This window comes from Colias philodice, chromosome 6, assembly GCF_061535455.1.
Source record: "Colias philodice isolate Cphi_HAF_F1 chromosome 6, ilColPhil1 Martin Lab GWU primary, whole genome shotgun sequence".
NCBI lineage: Eukaryota > Metazoa > Arthropoda > Insecta > Lepidoptera > Pieridae > Colias > Colias philodice.
This window is the reverse complement of record NC_143091.1, coordinates 9698690-9721039: the sequence shown is the minus strand read 5'-3', so window position 1 is coordinate 9721039 and position 22350 is coordinate 9698690. Positions and strand designations below refer to the sequence as shown.

Here is a 22350-nt window from a genome sequence, read left to right as displayed (position 1 = left end):
AAACTGGAACTACGTGCCGCCATTTTGAAATGTCACATTTTCACAGACTTTTCATACGGAATATTTTGTTTATATAAAAGAAAGCGACATCAGTGACACTGTCACCGGGTCAGATAAGTTTGTGGCACTATACTGTGTAAACGCTGTCTGACGCTGTCAAGGTGCTCGTAAACGGGCTAGTTTTTTGACAATTTCTTGCTGCAATAGTATAGCTGCCAATCTAAGGCTGCCAAGTTGCCGATTATATCTCTCAACACAGTGCAACAATTGCTGCAATATTGCTGTGTAGCCCGGAGATATTGCCGAGATATTGCATTATAGTCGCAAGAATTTCATATCTAGCCTAGCCTCTCCCGCCTCGTCCTGTAGCTACCACTGCTGTCTTCTCGTATCCACCATTTTGTCCTGCGAGATCTAGCCGCAATATGTCGCGCGTGTACGAATAAAATCTCTCAGCAATCCAGTTGCCAAATGTTGCTGGGCTACTCTCGGCAATGGATTGCAAAATGAAATTGCAACAAGGGTACCATTGCAAATATACTGAGTTAAATTGGTCAATAAAAATTGCCAGCAAGATGCAACACTCAAAATATATTCTGATTTCTGACTTTTTATAATTTGTCATTTGAGTTTTGACTTTTGACGTATGTTATGTCATTTACGATTTCGACGAAGGCGTTCTTTCACAGCGAAACTTTGTTAATAATAAATTAAAGTCTAAACATTTAACAAATATTATTTTTCTTGGACATCTTTATAAATAATCATCAACCATGGCGAAAATGGCATTTCAGCACCAGGCCGGAACGGCTATGGAGTGTCTCAGCGTAAGATTCCAGACCACTCCCATCCCATGTTTTGTTGTAGATAAACCATATCCATCGGAATTGTTTTTGTTCTACAGATACCAATAACTCTCCAAAAAGAAGCTGGAGTCGACGCTGAAGGACGCGAAGTAATGAAATGCGGCTTCAAAATAGGAGGCGGTATTGATCAAGATTACCGTAAAAGCCCCCAGGGCTATACTGACAACGTAAGTTTAAAGTAACTGAAATCGTACAATCCACTGTAATTTAATTGTGTTTTATCAAAATCTTAAAAAGCCAGTTAATGATAGCATACTATAAATAACATTATTACTTTCTATGGCATATTTTATTTTTAATATTACACAAATCATTTATATTTCAGGGTATATATGTAACAGAAGTTCATGAAGGCAGTCCAGCAGCAAAAGCTGGTTTACGAATGCATGATAAAATCCTACAATGTAATGGATATGATTTTACTATGGTGACACATAAAAAGGCTGTTAGTTACATCAAAAAACATCCAGTATTAAATCTTTTAGTAGCAAGAAAAGGTGTAACATCGACTTAATCAATTATATGATAAGTTTTTACTTGGTTATTGTTCAAAAATGATTTTTCAGAATATGTGGTTTTATAATGTTATTTATTTGTTAGAATATGTTTAGATGTTTAAGTTTGTAACATATTATTAAGAAAAGTATAAATTCAGTTAAAAAATGTTTATATTTGTTGGTAACTATTTCAATTTGGATAGTTTTTCATTGCTTAAATAAAGAAGGAATATATTATTTTTTACAAGTATTAAAAGTGGAACTAGTGTCAACATAGTCTATGTGGTGAAATAAATTGTATTTAAGCTATAAAAATCTGTCCTATGAAGAGGTAAATCAACTTTGCTAGTTACCATTATTTAATATATTCAATTTGATGATAAGAAAAATGAAATATTAGCCAAAATAAAAAATCTAAGGCTATATTTATTTGAGGTTTGCCAATATTTGTTATTGTAAAGATAAAAAGTATTATAATTTTGAGTATTCATAAAATTTAGATGAAATGAATTACATTATTTTTGTAATAATTTAAACATTCCCATTTTTCATCATGATGTGCCAAAAAGTGGTACAAATCACTTTATAAAAAATATGAATTGTATGACTATTTCTGTCCAAAATTTCGAACCTATCATATTCACCAAAGAAAACGTTATTGCATCTTATGAATACATTTAAATAAACTCATGTAATTAAATATGACTTAAACAAATCAAATACAGACTAATATAAGTTTAAGATTTAATTTAAGGTAAAGCAGGTTGTAAGAAACATCAGTTTTAAAATATTATAATCAAACTTCAAAATTAGTTTTGAACAGTTTTGTAAATAGATTTTTATACTTTTATTTAATGCAGTGAATTGAAAAGAGATCAGGACTTGTGTATTTTTTACACTCTGCTTATAAGTTCTGTAAATAAACTTTTTTTAAAACACAATTTTTATACATTTTTTTCCAAATAAAACATTTTTCTAACTCTGATGTTTGTTTATTTTTTGATGAATTCAGGATAAATGTCTACATGTTATTTAATAAAATTTCTAAATTTAAGCTTTAGTAGGGGGCCAATCCCACTGACCCTTAGGAGGTTTAGACACTAGTGGCTCCCATGGCTTCCAAGTAAGCATTTTGCGAGCTAAATTCAACTCATTTTCAGCCTGTATAATTAATTCTTCTGCTTGCCCACAATTTATTTTGTTTTCTATCTCATAGCTGTCCTTGGTCTGAAAACAAAGTCATAAATCACTGTAACAGCACAATAGCTAAGAATATTATCCTTATACCATAATTAATTTGTTATTGATTTGGGAATAATTACAAATATGAACAACCTGTTGAAGAACTGCAGCCCTCTCTTTGACAATTTGTTCTGTATATTTTCTGTACACCGATTGCTCGGGCATTTTTTGCAGTGTTCTAAGAATTTTACCATATAGTGCCCCAAGTGTATGATGGGGATTTGGGTTCACTGCTAAGCCCATTAGGCCCGTAGTCTGCAAATATTCAAATATAATAATTATCCATTGTGTTTGTTGACATCTCGCCTAACTTACAATTAAAATGCGTTTGCTGGTAGGATATAGGTACGAATAGTAATATTCATTCAAAAAAAAAACAAAGAGCTTACACCAAGAAGAAAGGAAATTAGTTCTATAACACTAGTTAAGAATTATTAATCTTATAATATGTTGGGTTATGTAATCTGTGATCAATAACCCTTTACTTAATAAAATCATAATTTTACCTTTTTCAATAAACCCATTTTCTTATCGTATTTTTAAAGATGTTAATTTTTTAATTTTATGGTACCAATTAGTACGCAAAATCTAATCTTCGAATTCACTTCAAATTCAGGCCTTTTTTTATCGTTTGACATTGACATTTGCATGAATCATAGAGTAAAGTAAACTGGCATGAACTCGGAGCAATTAACAAGCCTGGAGAAGTAACAATTAATTGAACATTTCTTATATAGTGGCTCTCTTTTATTCAATACCCTAATTAATGCGATAGAAAGAGACAACACACTGTTATCGGCTTGGCATTCAAATCCACATGTAGCCACTTTTTGTTCTAAAAAGGTAGTGCTTGCCACTTTATCGAATACTAAAATATCGATAAATAAAAAAATTAAGTTATAAAATTGCTTGAAGATAATTTAAGGTTCTTTTAATTTTGAATTATGGATAGGTAATTCCATTTTAAGATTCATTTAATTTGGAATTATTCATTTACGATGCGTATTGACTGCCTTGCATTGTATGGTAGTGGTAGGTATTTATAAAAAAATATTATTAGGTATTTCGGTTTAGGTTGTTTTTTATGGTTTCGTAAAAAGGTACGTATTTTTTCCTGTTTTCATAGATTCATTCATAGAATTATACGGAACCCTTCGTGCGCGAATCTGACTTCCACCTGGTTGATCTTTTTACAAATCAATAATCGTATACAATTAGGTATACATATTATAGATTAAACATCAGAATAACATATAGGCTACAATTTACCGCGGGAAAATAACTCATTCCCACAGGAAAAAATTGGTAAAAGTTTAAAATAAAACAAATAAAATTAAAAAAAAAAAATTTACAACATTTTATTTCGATACTTAATTAACAAATTACAATATTTATTATTTAAAATAGATGCCACCTTAAACTTGTGGCACAGCATCTCTGCAAAGCACTTTACTTTTCTTCCCGTCTGATTCGAAATGATTTGAACAAGGCCGAGAATGTTTTGAAGGCTTCCAATTTTCCCTGTGCTATAGCTTTAACCCAAACATCTTTTAATTTTTCTCAAGCCAGAAACCTGCAAATAACAATAAAATCCATACTTAAATACCTTTTTTTTTCTCCTAACCTAAAGCAGTCATTATCAATGAAGTACTTCGTACCTACTCAAGTATCGATAATTGCACAACACTATGGAAGTTATATTTTGCATTTTTTCTAAAAACTAAGCTGATTATGATTTCATTTCAATGATTACGGTTAGATAAAACATAGATGATTATGAAAATAACGTAAATTAACTTATTTATAATACAATTAACAAAAAAATTGATCAAAACACTAACCTGTGAAAAGACAAATTCCAATCTTCATCCGATTTCCCAGTACTACTATTGAAATGGCTACATGTCATTTCAAACCGTCGAACTGACATATATCTGTCCTCTTTTTTCGCATGACATTTTGCCATTTACCAAAAAGGCCAAACTAGTGCTTTATTGTTCAATTCATTGTTACTTCTCCAGGCTTGATAATTGCTCCGAGGGCATGAATGAAAACAATTGAAATAAGGTATGCCATAGACTAGCGGAAATAAGATTCTTCTTCTTGGATTCTCCAATTAAGTGCATTCAATGGAATATCATAAATTTCACTTTTAACCTTGCTTTTAACCATAACAGTTATGTATATATGTTACCGGAAATGTATGAAATCAAGGAATTGTATGCAAATCTTAGGAAATGTGTACATTTCCGATACCATTTAGGAAATGTATAAAATATATTGTTTAAAAAACTATTAATAAATGCATAGATATCCTAGGAAATGTATAATTTTCCTCGGAAAGGTATATAATTCCAATATCGTTCTAAGAAATGTACAAAGTAAATGCTTTCTGAGATAAAACACGTTGTTAATTTTCTTTTTCTTTTTTATCAGAGCACATAGTGCTTAGAGTATAATTATATACTATCTATAGAGTGCGAATAACCAAGTGGGAACAGTAGGCACAGGTGGGAACAACACGACGTCACGCCGCGAGCAAAAGTTTGAGACGATGTAATAAAAGTTTCACTTTAATTTTAAAGTAGATATATAATATATAAATAAAAATTTCACTTTAATTTTAAAGTGAAACTTTTATTACATCGTCTCAAACTTTTTGGTCCGTGTAGCGCATGTCGCGTGACGGTCGGCTGCCGAGTAGGTATAAAGCAGTGTTCGGAAAATTTCACTTTTACCGTGGTTTCATAAAACCACACAACATTTTTATTATAAATAAATTTGTGGTGTGTTTTGTATGATACACAGTACACTTTCAAATACTATAAATGTGAATGTATTCCACTATGTAGAGATAACTTTTCATGTTTGGAAAGGCGTAGTCACACGTTACATATACGTTGCATACCTACTTGCCAGGTTAGGTGTGAAAGGGATAAAAAAACATACAGGCGTCATTCAAGGTCATATTTTCTTGTTACAAGTTAATGTTCATACTGAAATCTCTAGTGTATTAGATATTATAAGCTTCTTGCGCTGTACCAATACGCGTATATCAATATCTCAAATGTTTTACATTTCCGATTGCTATTTAGAAAAAGTATAGGTTTCTTATAAAATGTGTAATGTATAAGTATAAACTAATTTATTTCACACATGGAAATGTGCAATTGCGATATTTATTTAATATTTATTTATTTCCGTTAGATTATTTATCAAAAAAATATTGGACACTGGGATGATTTTATTTTTTTTATCTATGTGCCTTTTCAATATAAATATTTGTCTATATATTTTTTTATTTACTGTATGGCGGACGGGAGCTGTATAGATCTGTGTGGTATAGATTGTCAAAAAACTTCACGCAGTCGCACTTCCAAGCTCTATTTCAGAATTCAGATACTAAGATGGAATGTATTGGATATTAAATACGGCCATTACATACACGTTGGTACTCTGTTTTCAATTATATTATCATCTACAATCAGTCAACGTCGCTAGAGCTCATGCTTCTAAGGTAATGTTTATTAGTGACAAATTGGTTTGAAAAAATGTTATGAAATTTAATTTATCAAGGATTAATATTAACAACAGAATCATAAGAAGTTGTTTGTTTTCTCGATTTGTGTAGATATGATGTGATTATAAATATTAAAATAACCATGATCAGTCATATCTTTTCAAAATCGATATAGTTATTTGATAAATTTGATCTCAGTAATATGACAATCAAAGTTTAGGGAAATTATTATCGTTTCGATTGATTAGAACTTTGTAATAGAAAAGAGTAAATTAAAAGAATAGATACGAAATTATACATAATTTGCCATATTACAATTTGTAGCTATAATTTCCTGTTTATCATAAGTACCAATTCCAATCTATTCCAAAAACAATGACTACACAGAACCACACCATACTATTACCTGATTATCCATTTGCCATTAAATAATATGTAGGTATAATAAATATGTAGTAGATTAAATTATTTTAATACAATTTTTTAAATTTGCATGTAATTGTAGGTATATATGGTAGAAAGATGGAGGCATTATCAACTGCCTCCCAAGGGGACAGCAGTGTGAAGAGTGATGACAGTAGTCCTCCCAACGAAGGCGGGAGGAGCTCTCCACCTCCTAATTGTGCTATTTGTCTAGGAACATGTAAAAACAAATCATTTACAGACTCATGCCTTCATCAGTTTTGTTTTAAATGTCTGCTCACTTGGAGTAAAGTAAGTTCACAATAAATAATAATAATTTTGTTTATATTCATTCATATAATATAGAAAGAAAGCTTTCTAGATTCCTTGTGTCCATAATGTACACCAAAACTTCTTTGCTGTGGAAATTTCTACTCTGATTAATTCCCATACCCTTTATTCTTTATATTTCTAACATTCTTATAAATCTAGCTAATATCTATAAAGAAGACTCATTTGATGATGATTAAGACACAGTGATTATCAAAAGTTTATTATCATGTTTTTTTTATTGTCTATAGGAAGCACATGATCACAATGAATTTTTCATCACAAATATCACAATTATATATAAAACATAGCAAATATAATTAATATTTGTCTCAAAATATTAGGTTGAATAGGCTATTAAATGAACAGTCATTATATATTATTTTTCATAACATTTGTGTAAATATATTATAAACTAAATTAATAAATAATTTCAGGTTAAAGCGGAGTGCCCCCTGTGTAAGCAAAATTTCAAATCAATTATTCACAATGTGCGCTCCAATCATCAATATGAACAATATATGGTTGAACAGACTCAAGAGGATATTGAGAGAATTGAAATGGATAACTTTACTAACGCAACTAGACGATTTAGATACAGGTACACTTAAATTATGTTTATTTCTACATCATGTTATATATAATCATGCTATCTATCTATACATATAATAAATCTGTAGAAGGGTCAATTCTGTACATTGAAAATATTGAAAAAATAAATAGCAGGGGGTGTTACTGGATCGATACCAAACCCAAATATGTGATTAAAAAAATTTTTATCTGTCTGTCTGTCTGTCTGTATGTGAAGGCATCACGTAAAAACTAACGGTTCGATTTCGATGAAACTTGGTATAATTATACCTTTTTATCCTGGGCATAAAATAGGATACTTTTTATCCCGGAAAAATACGTAGAAATAATTTTTCCATCTTAATTTTTCCGCGCGGACGGAGTCGCGGGCGCAAGCTAGTATATAATAAATACTGACTACCTACAATTTTGTCTAAGCATTCAAACAGACGAACGGCAAGTTGTGAATGGCAGAGGCTACTTAAGCCGTCGCCACCTGTCGTCGAAGCTTGCAGTTTGCGTTGACAAACTGCAAGCGTTTGACGGCATCCGTTTTTGCGTGTCGACAGCAGCAGTCGACATATTGACTGCTGCCGCCGACACCTCGACGACTGCCGTCGACATGTGGTGACAGCTGAAGTAGCCTCTGCCGTTCGCAACTTGCCGTTCGTCTGTTAGAACGCTAAGATAAAAGTCACATCTCAGGTACTTAACTGAGTATATTTTTTAATTTCGACCACAACTCATGATGTACAGTCGACTCTCGTTAATTCAAACCTGCGATAATTCGAACCTCTATAATTCAAAGCTATCACGAGGTCCCTACAATATCTCTTTATATTTCAAACTAAATCCATACATTTTTGTGCACTTGGTAATTCGAATGAAAATATCATTGCTATATAACAAAACGACGCGTTAATTCGATCTCATCGGCGTCCAACACTCGACAATTCAAAGTTGCAGAGAGGTAGGTACATTTTGCGACAAGTTCAAACTTGTTCAATGAGCCGTTGTTTTTGTTATGATTAGTTTGACTTTACACTTCTCACGAATTGGTATGTTTAGTTATCATTCGGTTACTGTAGAATAGCATTTAATAAATAATAATTGATCTGGGGGCACGGCAGTGCCCCCGCCAAGTCGAGCAAAAAAAAGCGGCACGGCCGTACCATCCTTTTCTCGAAGCAATTCGGGCCTTTTTCGACCCCCTATAATTCGGTTGTGGATAAAGCAAGAAACCTGAATCTTCAGTAACTAATCCGGCATTGTATAAACACGGAATATTTAAAATTTCAGTCAATTTGAACCAGTAGTTTAAGAATGACAACTTGTTAAAGTTTCTAAATTTTGTCACTCACTGACTCACCGATCATCAAAAGTCCAAGGCACTTCTAGCAGACTTAGAAGCTTCATATTTGGAATACATATAGAGTTTAGTGTCTTAATCATGGGAAAACTTAAATATTTTATAATTTCAGTCCAGTTTTCCAAATACACCAACTGCATCAATAACTTTGTAATCCCATATAAATATATGGGATTACACAGTTATTTATGCAGTTGGTGGTTGGTGGTGGTTATAAATTTAATAGGTGTAGATAGGTACCTACCATATGAGGCAAGGGAGGGGGTATAGGGTGGGTAAGGGTGTGTTTAGCCCATGAAACTGAACAACATTATTACTTGTAAAATGGTCGACGTAATGAAAAACACATGATTGGACATGTCTTGAAGTACGAAAATCTAATAAAACAATACCTATATTATAATATTTAAATCTGTTATATATAAATTGTTGGCGCGACTAGCCTCCTTACAGACAGACTGGCCTCTATTTTACTCTATGACTGACAAGCAAAATATACGCCAAAATGACAGAACAATGAAATGTGAATCAAGAAGTAGTACCGGAAAAGAAAAAGAGGAAGACTACATATAAAAATAAGAAAATATCATAAGACCTTTAACAAAATTCGTTAGAAGTAGATGGTATCAAAAAGAAAGGCTCTACAAAAAGAAGTGAGATCCCATCAAAAACATCCTGTAAAAAACCCAAGTCTCGCAGCTCAGTCTTTCTACCGTCAAAAGTTGTGAGATCCATGTAATACCAAGTCGGTTAATCTATTTAGTGTCTACTTGAAGGACCTTCTGTCTTAAGTTATTACATAAGTTATTATCATGCCAATATTAAAAATATTTAACGTTTTAAACAAATAGATCGACTTGGACATCGCATGAAAACAAAATGAATATTACAATATTATATTAGATTTATATTAGATTCTTTAGTCTCTCGCGCCTCACGCGATTGAAACTCTCGTTCCTGTTGGTCGCTGGCCCGTCGTGCTATGTAGTGTGATACATACTAATAATCAAATCAAGCGATGTCCAAGTCGATCTATTTGTTTAAAACGTTAAATATTTTTAATATTGGCATGATAATAACTTATGTAATAACTTAAGACAGAAGGTCCTTCAAGTAGACACTAAATAGATTAACCGACTTGGTATTACATGGATCTCACAACTTTTGACGGTAGAAAGACTGAGCTGCGAGACTTGGGTTTTTTACAGGATGTTTTTGATGGGATTAACAATTTACAATTCAAAGTTTTATTTATTTTCTCTCACAAATTTTGAACCATTTGATATTTCAAACTCTTGATAATTCGTAGTATTTTGAGAGTCCCTCGAGTTTCGAATTAACGAGAGTCGACTGTATTATTTATTTATACTATACAAAGTAACTACATTAAATTTAAGGATAAAATTAACCATTTATTATAAACTAAATTGAAATCCATATATATAAAACTCAAAGGTGACTGATATAGTGATCTATCAACGCACAGCCCAAACCACTGGACGTATCGGGCTGAAATTGTGCATGCAGGTCGATGTCATAACGTAGGCGTCCCCTAAGAAAGGATTTTAGAAAATTCATCCCCTAAAGGGGTAAAATAGGGGATGAAAGTTTATCGTTTCCACGCAAGCGAAGCTGCGGGCAACAGCTAGTAATAATATAGATGTACATATTTATTTGAATTGTAAAGCATTAGTACTACCCATACCTTCTATTTGATAAACTTTGACCTACATAAAACCAACTGTATATTCATACATGATTGTTGTCTTATCAACAAATTTAAAAACCGTAATAAGTCTTACAAAAGTTTTATTAGAGAGTAATATATTTTTTCTTTAGATGTGATATCTTTATTATATAAGAAAGCAAAAGATGGGATAATTAGATACTGAACAATACATTTGCAATTTGCAACAAAGCTTGATGAAGGCTCAGTGAGCAACTGGTGAACCCCAGTTTCTAGAAGGCATATTGGTTCTTGAAATTGTTTCTTAATTAAAACAAAATTTGCCATTATTATATATATTTTAGCATCTAAGACTACCCATACCTGATAAAAGATGTTTTAATCACTACATAGTATAAAACAAAATTGCAAACATCTATGTGTCGCAACAGATTTTAATGGGATTTTTCTAATAGATAGGAACTCAAGAGGAAAGTTTTAGTATAAATATATCACAATATAAATAATATGTATGTGTATCCTTTATCATAGTTATTATTGCACTACCCATGTATGTATTTTTGTATTTATTCCTCTATTGTACCAATGGTTGTCTGGAAGAAATCGCTCTAAGCGATAAAACCGCCAATTGTACTTAGTGTAAGTTATATTTAAGTGTTTGTATTTCTTGTTTTGTTATCTTTAAGTGCAATAAAGTATTTATAAATAAATAAAATAAATAAATTAGGTTTTAGGCAAATTGGGCGAAGCCGCTGAAAGCTAGTAAAAGATAATGTAATCAAATTGAGAGAAATTTTATTGGTTTAATATTTGTGCAATTATGTTTACAGGACAACTCTTACTTTGCCCAGACGGGATACTATGGCAATTCAGCAGCTCCTACTGCAGCATTACCCCTTAGTGGCTGATGTGCTCCCAACACCACCTCATCGTCGTAGGCCCTCTTCATACTTCAGACGCACAGTATATAGACATAATCTATGGGCTCGCCCCCTTCCTGACTTCACAGGAAGATTTAGAGATTGCAGCCCAGAATTTTACAGGTTTGTTTATAATATGGTATAAGGTGTATTGATAGACACCTTACAAAAGTCACACTAGAAGCTTAAGTTGGTCTGTATGGTCAATAAATCAATGGTTAACTAGTATATAATATACCTAAATAATAATAGAAAATAATTTGGAAAATCCAAAAGTGCACGCCTCATAATTTTTTTTAATAAATATTTATTAATTATTATTTTTGTTTATTTAATAACAATTAAACCACATCGAATCAGACCCTGAAAAATGAAAGGGTTCTAATCCTGAGCATACTCAAGCGTAAGAGAAAAAAAAAGACTCGATTAGTAAAGTATTTCGGTCGCTATCGTGTTAACAAGAAAAAAGATCCGCACATACAGACACACGGACGTCCAAGACAGAACTTTTTTAAACTGTTTTTTAACTAGTTTAAATAACAAAAATGACATCAAAAATATCATGAACGTTAAAAATAGTGTTTTTTCTTAATATGTGTGTGTATGTATTATCTTACAAGTGCAATGTATGATACATAAAGACATTTTAAGTTTGAAAAATCAGATGTATTGCGCGAAGTGACAGTGGTACCCACCTCAACGCTTCGCTTATGAGGCGTGCAATAAAAGTATGTTATTAGACTGTTTCCTTTTCCCATCCCAGTCTTCTTTCCTATGTACCCCTCATCAATGCTTTGGTCATTCCATACCTATAAAAGTCACCAATCCATTTGTAAGCGTAAGGACTTTGCAAGCAGTCTTACTTACTTAAAATAATTGTTTTAATGTGACTTGTTGTAAAGTGCTTTAAATGAACTCAGATAATATACACCTCATACAGTATACTACACCACTGAATGCATTTGTCAGTAAAAATTAGGCATACTTGACATAAGTACATCTATATTAATACTAATATAATTTATAGGTACAACGACTCTCAAATGCACCGTTTGATGCCTTGGCTAAATAGGGAACTTCACTATTTGTTAAATGAAAATACTGGACATATTGCATATGTGATGAGTCAAATCGCAGATTTACTTCCTAGATATCACATTAACTCACCAGAGTTTCGGGAAGGAATGCAAAGATATTTTGGTGATAGAACAGAACATTTTCTGCACGAGCTTTATTGTTTCGCTTCAACACCTTACGATATATCTGGATATGACCGAAACGTACAGTACACCACGGACTCTCGTATATCCACAATGGTTAATGAAATACTTTCAAGTTCAGATTCGGAAAGCAGTGTAGATTCTGATATAGTGTTGGTTTCGCGTTCCATGGCAGCCGAGGCGCCTGCGGGCCCTTCGCGAGTCCCGGCCCCCGTCTACCCGCAGAACTTCATCTCAGAGCCCACCGCAGACAACGTCATATCTATCGAAACATTATCACAGTCCGACTCCGATGACGACTCATCGGAAGTAATGGTCATTGGATACATAAAACCTCCTCATGCGCGAACGCCTGAAGTAGTCGATTTATTGGGATCAGATAGTGATGTAGTAATTGAAGATGAAACACAACCAGAACCACCTCAAACACCTGAAGTACAGGAAAATAGACCGCCACCACTTGTAAAATTAACACTAACAGAACATAATGCTCAAACTGCCGCCGACTCCGACAGTGAAGGCAGCACGTACACCCCACCGCTACCTCGTAAGCGACCGCACCTGTCGACGGACACTTCGCCTTCGTCCTCTAATGTGGAAACCTCACTGAGTTCATCTACTACATCTAAATCGAGAAACACATCACCGTCATCGAGTTCATCTACACTTTCCTACTACAGCGATTCCAGTTGTGACTTATTCAATCCACGTGAAAAGAAAAAGAAAAAGAATACGAAAAAAGCGAGTAGTAATTTAGAAAAACCAAAAAAGAAATCTAAAAAAACCAAACCAAATGCACATAAAAATAAGAAAATCAAAACCAGCAGCGCCACTGAGAAAAAGGTTACAAATAATAGTCGTAAGTCTACTTCCGGTAAAGGGGTGAAATCTTCGAAACGATCTAATAGTACTTCTAATACTCCTCCTATCTTAGATCAACCCAGTACAAGCGGTACCCAAAGTAGCAGTAAAAGTAATAAAAAGCGAAAGATTGATAAGAAACATAGTAGCCGGGAGAGCAAAAGACTGAGAAGCGTGGTTAATGTTGTAAATAGGTATTTGAGAAGTTCTAGTAGTCGAGAGTCGAATCACACGACTACCTCAAAGTCATCTTCATCTACTAGCTCTTCAATTCCTGAACGACATGGATCTATTACAGACAATGTTACCAGTGCAAGTGCAAACTTGTCAGATTCATCTGATTCCGAGTACAACCTGCCATTGAATCTTACTGTAAAAATATTGCAGCCTCAAAAATAAAATATGCTGTGATTAACTAATTTATAATTGCCAGAAATTAATTACTAAGATTCAGATATTACACATTATGTGCTTATTATTACTTATACTTACATTACATTCTGCATAGTTATCTATAGTAATGAAGCGAAAATCTTTGTAGCCCTAATATTATTTCTGTGAATGCATGAATCTGAGCAAAATTGTTGAGAAATTATATAAATAAAAATTATATTCAGAGATGATGATTTCAAACAGTTCTTGCTTTGCTATTCATGAACAGATTGTTAGCTACTATCAGTGCAAGAGTAGTTTAATTTGGTTGAAATAAATTCTTAAAAATTTTAAAATCATAAAAAAAATATAATAAATGTATATTTTTCATATGTATTTATGATTATTTGTTATATTAAATATTAAATTAATTGAGGCAGCCAAATTACATCGCGATTTAAAAAATGCTGATATGTGCATGATACTTTCGTATTGGTACATAGCCTATTGTACTAAATGTTAACAATATTCTGTAAATAAATGAATAATTTAGACATAGCTTTAGATTTTTGTAAATGAACAATGTTTTTATCCGGTTCTTGGTAATTTAATATTTATTTCTGGATTTTATTTCCATGTACTTGAAATGATATGTATGTGATATGGATAAAGAATTAAAATTATGCATCATACAAATGGCTTACTTTTATTTCGTACACATTCGTCTTTAATTAAAAAATTAATACAACTGCTAAATAACACTGGTAGGTTTCAAATGAATAGAAACACAATTCTAGTTAAGGCACTTAAATACCTTGGTAAATACCTCATAGGTCTTTAAAATAAAACAATATATTATAATTAATGCAAAAGGTGTAAGGATGGATATGTGTTTGTATGTTACTCTTTACGACAAAACCCGCGGGTTCGTTCATGGGTGCAACAGCACAGCACAACTAGAACATGCGTATTGTCCCGAACTTTTACACGGCGCATGAAGCTCGGGCTGGTTCCTTCCGATTCTTGCCCCCAGATTTAGTATATGGAGGTTCTTTTTAATTTAACTGTCTAAATTCTAGTTTTGAAAGGGTTCGAGAGAAAAATTAATTTAATTTAATAAAGACGAAATGTAAAGCATTTTTTAAAATAATTATTCTAAATATCGTAAATAACGTGGACCTTATGTAAATATAGCTTATAGGTAAATAAAACAATAAATGTAGTTTAAGTTATTTGTTTATCAACACTACATTATTTCTTATGTTACAAATAAAATCTATGGAAAAGAACTTCAGCTAGAAAAATATCTTTACAATATTTTATCGTATGGCTACAAACAATAATAATTCAACAAAATATAAGGTATGTTTCAAACTCTGAGCAATAAAAAGATGCGTCACATCGAATTGGACGGTCTTATCTTACAATAAAAATATAAAGAACATTTCAAAATGTCTATTTTATTCTATCGTATTTATAATACTTGTATAACTTATTTCTATGGCGTTTAAATTTTCTCTTAGCACCAGCGTGACAAGGCCAAATCACAAGCAATTCAATTACACGTGGCGCGAATATAACATTAATAAAAAATTATAAGCGAAAGCTACTGCAAAATTTTCACAATATACCTAATTACAGAATTCGCTTAGCGTACAAGCATGTGTTTAAAATTTTATAAAAAGCTTAAAGTTATAAGTCAAATTTAAATAAACTGCATAATATATTTGCAATCAATCAGTTAAGCTAAAATTTATATAAAAAATTATTCATTCATAACATTAAAAGATTAATATATGTCTATTTTATTGCTGTTGGTGTGTATAAGTGTTTTGTACTATTCATTTTTGTACTATTCAATAATGATAGACAAAAATGAATATAATAAGACTAACTATTAAGCAACGTTCTTTACTGCTACATTAATTAATATGTAATACATTGTAGCAATAGCTTTAAGTATACCCATAATTATTTACCTTTCGGGTTTATTTATTAAAACGCAACATTATTCCCAATTATAAGTATAAAAAAGTAAATATGTACTTTGCATGATATCATATAATATGTGTGTCTTGATAATAAAAAATGCATTTATGTTTACCAATTTTTAAAGCATATATTTTGTATAAAAAAGATGTAAAATGAACTCAAGAACTAAACACATCTATTCGTAAATTGTTAAGCTTTAATTCTGCTAAGCTGCTCAATTGATTAAAGTGGTATGTATTTGTTGTGTTTATCTTTGTCACACATGACAACTAAACTACATTTTAGAATGTATTGCCAGTAAATGGCATATAATTTATTTGGTAATTTATGAGGGGTTAACTTCCACCACAGTGTTCATGTGTTGAGGGTGCGGCTTGAACTCGACCACTTCATTCCACACCAATTCTGAAATAAAACCAATTTAAAAAGTGAATTTTCGATGAAATATGTGGAGCAGAATTAAATAAACATTATCATCATCATTAGTGTAACAATTAATCAGATAATCACTTTACTTCGTTTTTGTTTACGAACACAAAGGTGATAATCGAACCGCAATCATATTTTATTCTTGAAGATCCCTTCTGAAATAACATCTTGTAAATCCCTAATTTTCACAACGGTGTATTTAAAATAAAGTTTAGAAACCTCTATTTCAGATATACATACGTCTAGAAACCTCTATTTCAGATATACATACGTCAATGTTATTTAGTTGGGCTTCTGCAAACAAGTTACCAGTTTTTAAAGAATGAGGAAAATTTAATTTGGCAATAAATGAATGTACTGGGAGGGATAAGGAAAAGTAAACGAGCCTAGTAACTCTGTATGCTTTATTTGGTAGATTATATTACCCTTCCACTTGTCGACGGGCAGGTCCATGTCCTCGAAGCTCTGGTCGTAGGGCGCGGACACCGGCTCGTCGGTCGGGTCCGCGTACTGCGCCAGGTACTCGTGCGCGAGCGCCTGCTCTGCTGTTATACGCCTGGAATATAAGCCAATTATAATTTGGAAAATCCAAAAGTGCACGCCTCATAATTTTTTTTAATAAATATTTATTAATTATTATTTTTGTTTATTTAATAACAATTAAACCACATCGAATCAGACCCTGAAAAATGAAAGGGTTCTATTCCTGAGCATACTCAAGCGTAAGAGAAAAAAAAAGACTCGATTAGTAAAGTATTTCGGTCGCTATCGTGTTAACAAGAAAAAGGATCCGCACATACAGACACACGGACGTCCAAGACAGAACTTTTTTAAACTGTTTTTTAACTAGTTTAAATAACAAAAATGACATCAAAAATATCATGAACGTTAAAAATAGTGTTTTTTCTTAATATGTGTGTGTATGTATTATCTTACAAGTGCAATGTATGATACATAAAGACATTTTAAGTTTGAAAAATCAGATGTTTTGCGCGAAGTGACAGTAGTACCCACCTCAACGCTTCGCTTATGAGGCGTGCAATATTAAATAAGTTGCGATTAGTCCGGTGCTGGGGGTTGCCATGACCGTATAAAATAGTATTTATTCAATTGTGGGAAAGTGATTGCGCTAGACGACCTTTATAGATAGGTCTGTCATTCTTTCAAGAACGTATTTTAATTAAATAAAAGTATAGAATAAGTCAAGAGAAGACAATCATTGCGATAATTATGTTGAGATATCACAAAAATGGTTTAAGAAAATGACTAGGCACTACTGAAATGATATCATTATTATAAATAACTAGATAACTTCTCAAACTTTATTACCCGAGTCTCTATGAGGAAAAATTAGATATAATTTTTTTAGTTTGTGATGAATAAACGCAAAAAATATCTAACTGATATTTTTTATCACTATGCATTATTACTGAATGTCGAACGCCTTTTTATCGCGCAATAACCTGTTCGTCTGCTGTCTGCGGGACGAGTGTTAAGTATGGTTCAAATACATATATATACAGGGTTACTTGTAAAACACCAGCAACCTCGCAGGACAAGATAGCTAACATCATAAGTAACAACATTTGTTCTACGACTTTTGGCATAACGCAATAAATTATTTTTAAATGATTTTTTAAACTTTTATTGTACTCTCCTTACATTTGTAAGTCTATGTTCTATTAATTATCGGATGGACGACGCGACGCCCCCTTCCCCCTCTCGTTCGCTTTTTGTTTACGTAATTTTTGGGAGGCGTAGAGTTTATAATATTCAGACGGAAAATTAAATGAATATTTATTTTTGTATGAAAATAAAATCTAACAAATTATCAAAAGTCGTAGAACAAATGTTGTTACTTATGATGTTAGCTATCTTGTCCTGCGAGGTTGCCGGTGTTTTACAAGTAACCCTGTATATGTAAAAAAAAAATTGGTTTTCTGTAAAGTCGGTTTACTGACGATAGTTGAACGTGACAACGTCCGATTGTGCTTCTTTGTCGCTCGTTCCGCGCTCTCGCTCGCACTTCAAGCCTTACATGGAATGCCTCAGAGCGAGGTAACGCCGCATGAGTCATGTTTTTTCGTGCGTGCAGCCGGCTTTATCGAATTATAAGACGTTGTCACGTCAAAAAGAAAACAATCTTACTTATCTGCGTCCAGCTCGAGCATGAGTTCGAGCAAGTTGACGGCGAGCGGGTTTGCGCCGCGGAAAACTTCGCGAAAGTCACGGCGCCGCAGCGTTGGCAACGATTGGATGTAGTTACGGGCCTGAAAGCATTCCAATACGAGTCAATTTATAAGCTCCCGCTTAGATGAATAACTCCTAGATCGATAGAGGCCTATAATCCCTAGTCCTAGTCTTCCTACAAACGCTAAAATATGTAAAGTGAAACGAAAAAGAGATCGACACATACACGTGAGCGTTATGTGCATAAGTTTGCATGGCACGCACGCGTACACACGCACGTATAAAACTTTACAATACACACTACGTTCGGGCGGACCAGCGAGTGGGTGGACAGACTACTGAGCTTGAGCCTGTATTTGGCTCAGTTTGAATAACTCACTTTACTTGCGCGTAGTCGGTTTCTAGGCGTTATTATTCTAAGCTTCCACTTGGTATATGAACTTTATTAAATAAAAAAGAATAACAAGACGTGATTCTTTGATTCAATTTTCGAATTTTTAGAGTAAAATAATAAATTATACTTTTTTTCTGACTTAAACAAAAAATCTCTATACTTAATGTTTTTTCTCAAAGCGGTCAAACTTTCGCTGTAAATAATTTTATAGATATACATATAATACGCCCACAAAGCTTTATATAAAAAAATCCCTTCTTTATATAGAGTACATTGCAATTTCGATAACAAAAATAGACAATCTTTCACAACACTCCACAATGCAAACATATACACATATACAAATACTTGTGTAAACATATTGGACTGATTTAATGGATAAAGACTCATCACTTGTTTAAATAACGGATTCTTTTTTTTTTAAACAAATACAGGTTTTGATATACCTACTTAGTTCACTTTAAATATTGTTTATGAATATAACTTTTGCTTACTTGAGTAAGTTTTATTAGGTATTCAGAATTCATGCGTATTAGAAAGGTAGGCAATTAAAAATATGAAAATTTTTAATTATTAGCAATAATAAAATTATGGAAAATAAGTTAAGTGTGGATTATTTTTTAGTAGAAAATGTTAAATTAACAGATTTATGTGCCTGATTTGTTACACGCTATAGAAATAATATATCACGTAATGCTATTAATATGTGGAGCAGTATTATAATTATTTATGTTATATAACCTCATTAGTCCTTACCTCTTCACTTATAATTTTGTCTATGGTCTCCTGTTCTGGTTTCCCACATAAAAACAATATTCTCGTGAGGTGATCAATATCTGAATGCGTAAACGTTAAGGTTACAAGCACCAAACTTACACAAGCATAGAATGAACAAAGACAGTCTCATATTATTTAAAGCCATGTTATATGCTGGTATGTATACAAGGCGCAATATAATATAAACCGAAGCAGAACATATTATTCACATAATAATGCCACCAGACCCAGGACTACAACAAGTTACTTACAGATTCTGAAGATATTTTCTGCATAAACTCCTGAGCTGGTGTGCCTAGAATCTCCATTATTAAATTCAGTTGATGGATATCTGTCTCGTCCATTAAGGTTGCAAGCAAAAAGAAATAATAATATTATCTACTAACACTGAGTTGAGGTTACTTGAAGCATACAAAGTTGTAATAGTTTTGAAAAACTTAGAACACAAAATAATTATGACTACCTGACACCACAGCACCTTTGAAAAGAGCTTAATTACTTTACTAATAAGGAAAGATATAAAAAATACAAGAATTAATTTATAGTATGTAACCATATAAAAATTATCATAATGATAGAAAAAGAATAGTTTTTAGTACTGTACCTGCATACCTTGTATGCCTTTGGACAATTATCAATTTTTTTATAACTTACCTTTCAACACAAGCGCGCAATCTCACATAGCTAACAATGAACATTAACTACAGTTATATAATTGTACTACAAAAGGATACGGTCAGTTCCAGGGAAGAGAGTCCTGCCGGTAAGCAACTCGGCCATTATACACCCAACAGACCAAATATCCACTGTTTGATTGTAATGCATCCAGTTAAGCATGATTTCAGGAGCCCGATACCATCTAAAATTAAAAATAGTTTTTGTCTAGTTCATATTGGGCAACCTGACAAAATGTGGACATTGTGATATTAAATTGAATTGGAGAAAAAATTCATTGGTTTGACTTTTAAATAGAAAAGTCAATAATAAAGTGATACTTTTCTACAATGTCACTTTAGAATCAAACCTCTGCATTTTTAATGATTTTAATACTAACCTAGTAGCTACATAACCAGTCATTTCAGTTTCAGTTGGTCTGGCCAAACCAAAATCTAGAATTTTCAGTTCACAATCTTCATTTACTGCAATGTTTGAGGGCTTGAGATCCTGTGGAATACTATTTTGTTACACATATATATGTATATTCTTACTTTACTCAATTATTAAACTGTAATTTACATTTTTAACCATCTAAAAAAAGAAGGTCGCAATTCCACTGTTTTTTAACAATGTTAATAAGAAGCTTCAATTTATATTCTTTAGAATTTAATGGGTACAAAAAAGGGCAGCTGAAATAAATCATGTTTCTCATATATTATCTTATATTTATCACACATATTTACCATAATATATTTCTGATATTTATAAAATATGTATATATAAGTTAAATGACTTACTCTATGTATAATTCCTGCAGAGTGAATGTACTTAAGTCCTCTCAATATCTGGTAGACAAGAAATTGGACATGATCATCAGAAAGTTTCTGTGTGCGTATAATATTGTTGAGATCAGCTCCCATTAGATGTGTAACAAGGTACACTTGTTGAAACTCTTCTAAACTCTTTTCAGGTGTGAATACATCTAGCAGACCTAGAATATTGAAAATATTGCTTACATTTTTAAAAAATCCTAGGTTGATTCACTTTTAGTTCTAATAAAATTTTCTTTATAATCAACATACCAATAACATTTTCATGGTTCATGTGCTTCAACATCCGAAGCTCACGATATGTTCTTTTAGCATGTACGGCTGATTGAAATGGTCTGGCCAATTTTTTTATTGCTACTTTCATATTATGCAGTGTATCTATAGAGGAGCTGTGACAAATAATAATAAACAATATAATTAAATATATAAAAATAGAATATGCCTTGAATAAGTAGGTACCTGCATTGTTTATTTATGATATCTACAGTTAGCTTTTAATATGCTTTTGGGGACTAATTACATACAAGAACTTTGTCACAGTGATAGCAAACATAATAACAAGATAAGAAATTAATATGAAAATAATTTCTACCACCCACTCACACATTTGCACGATATTACGTTCATTTTTTATAATAGATATCGACTCACACTATCTCATATATTAGAACATTCATACAAATTATTTAAGTTTTGAAAGCATGTTGGCACTGTGCCTATGATATCTTAATGAAATAAATATTACATACCAAACCTGCCCGTAAGCGCCAGAGCCTACAGGTGTAAGCATCTGATAACGTTCCGGTACTATCCATTCTGTTTTATTGATTTCTACGGTATGATAACGAGGCATTTTTTCACTTAACTTAAGTAAGCACCGCAAGAAAATAAAGAATATATTTTTTAAAACAAATTGTTTTAGTAAAAAAGTTCCCAAAATGAAAATGTCTAATTAGATTTAGATCATAGATACAATTGTCAAACTTGTCAATGTCATGTGAATATGTGGTTAAAATGTTGCCAATACTTAATTTACAAATAGTTTCGATTCTTGGTAAATCCTTAAAACTCCGACTTCAATCATAATTTAACTTTATGCTACAAGTTGGCTACAAGCTTAGGCTACAAGTAATTATATAATTTAAAACATCAGCGTTTTGTTTTATTTTGAAAGGCAAGGTCGACTTCTTTTAGGATGGTAACTATCTGAATCTGTCAAAATTAT

At 32.3% G+C, this 22350-nt stretch overlaps 4 protein-coding genes and 1 long non-coding RNA gene across 6 annotated transcripts; 2 read left to right on the top strand and 3 right to left on the bottom strand.

The window, feature by feature from the left end:
• Positions 1–220: 220 nt before the first annotated feature.
• On the top strand, positions 221–2346 carry LOC149487987 (tax1-binding protein 3 homolog). The gene is made up of 3 exons (XM_089696738.1): positions 221–827; positions 905–1033; positions 1192–2346. The coding sequence occupies exons 1-3, from the start codon at positions 774–776 to the stop codon at positions 1378–1380; spliced, it is 372 nt and encodes a 123-aa protein (XP_089552864.1). The 5' UTR covers positions 221–773; the 3' UTR covers positions 1381–2346.
• On the bottom strand, positions 2334–3272 carry ND-13B (NADH dehydrogenase (ubiquinone) subunit ND-13B). The gene is made up of 3 exons (XM_089696739.1): positions 3112–3272; positions 2699–2860; positions 2334–2590 (listed from the first exon to the last, which is right to left on the bottom strand). Exons 1-3 carry the CDS (start codon positions 3127–3129, stop codon positions 2414–2416), a joined length of 357 nt encoding a protein of 118 aa, XP_089552865.1. The 5' UTR covers positions 3130–3272; the 3' UTR covers positions 2334–2413.
• A 669-nt stretch (positions 3273–3941) lies between these two features.
• LOC149487985 (uncharacterized) lies at positions 3942–4491 on the bottom strand. The gene is made up of 2 exons (XR_016315780.1): positions 4447–4491; positions 3942–4178 (listed from the first exon to the last, which is right to left on the bottom strand). It is a non-coding gene; the product is annotated as an uncharacterized LOC149487985 (long non-coding RNA).
• A 1432-nt stretch (positions 4492–5923) lies between these two features.
• On the top strand, positions 5924–14552 carry Topors (Topoisomerase I-interacting protein). The gene is made up of 5 exons (XM_089696734.1): positions 5924–6122; positions 6631–6839; positions 7295–7458; positions 11314–11526; positions 12431–14552. Exons 2-5 carry the CDS (start codon positions 6648–6650, stop codon positions 13881–13883), a joined length of 2022 nt encoding a protein of 673 aa, XP_089552860.1. The 5' UTR covers positions 5924–6122; positions 6631–6647; the 3' UTR covers positions 13884–14552.
• A 522-nt stretch (positions 14553–15074) lies between these two features.
• LOC149487983 (mitogen-activated protein kinase p38b-like) lies at positions 15075–22109 on the bottom strand. 2 transcript variants are annotated; one of them, XM_089696735.1, is made up of 9 exons: positions 21875–22109; positions 21378–21514; positions 21093–21286; positions 20693–20802; positions 20373–20497; positions 19890–19969; positions 18426–18547; positions 16703–16833; positions 15075–16253 (listed from the first exon to the last, which is right to left on the bottom strand). In XM_089696735.1, the coding sequence occupies exons 1-9, from the start codon at positions 21976–21978 to the stop codon at positions 16174–16176; spliced, it is 1083 nt and encodes a 360-aa protein (XP_089552861.1). In that variant the 5' UTR covers positions 21979–22109; the 3' UTR covers positions 15075–16173. The 2 variants fall into 2 exon arrangements, with proteins under 2 accessions (XP_089552861.1, XP_089552862.1); XM_089696736.1 differs by lacking the exon at positions 19890–19969 and adding an exon at positions 19618–19697.
• Between the last annotated feature and the right edge of the window lie 241 nt (positions 22110–22350).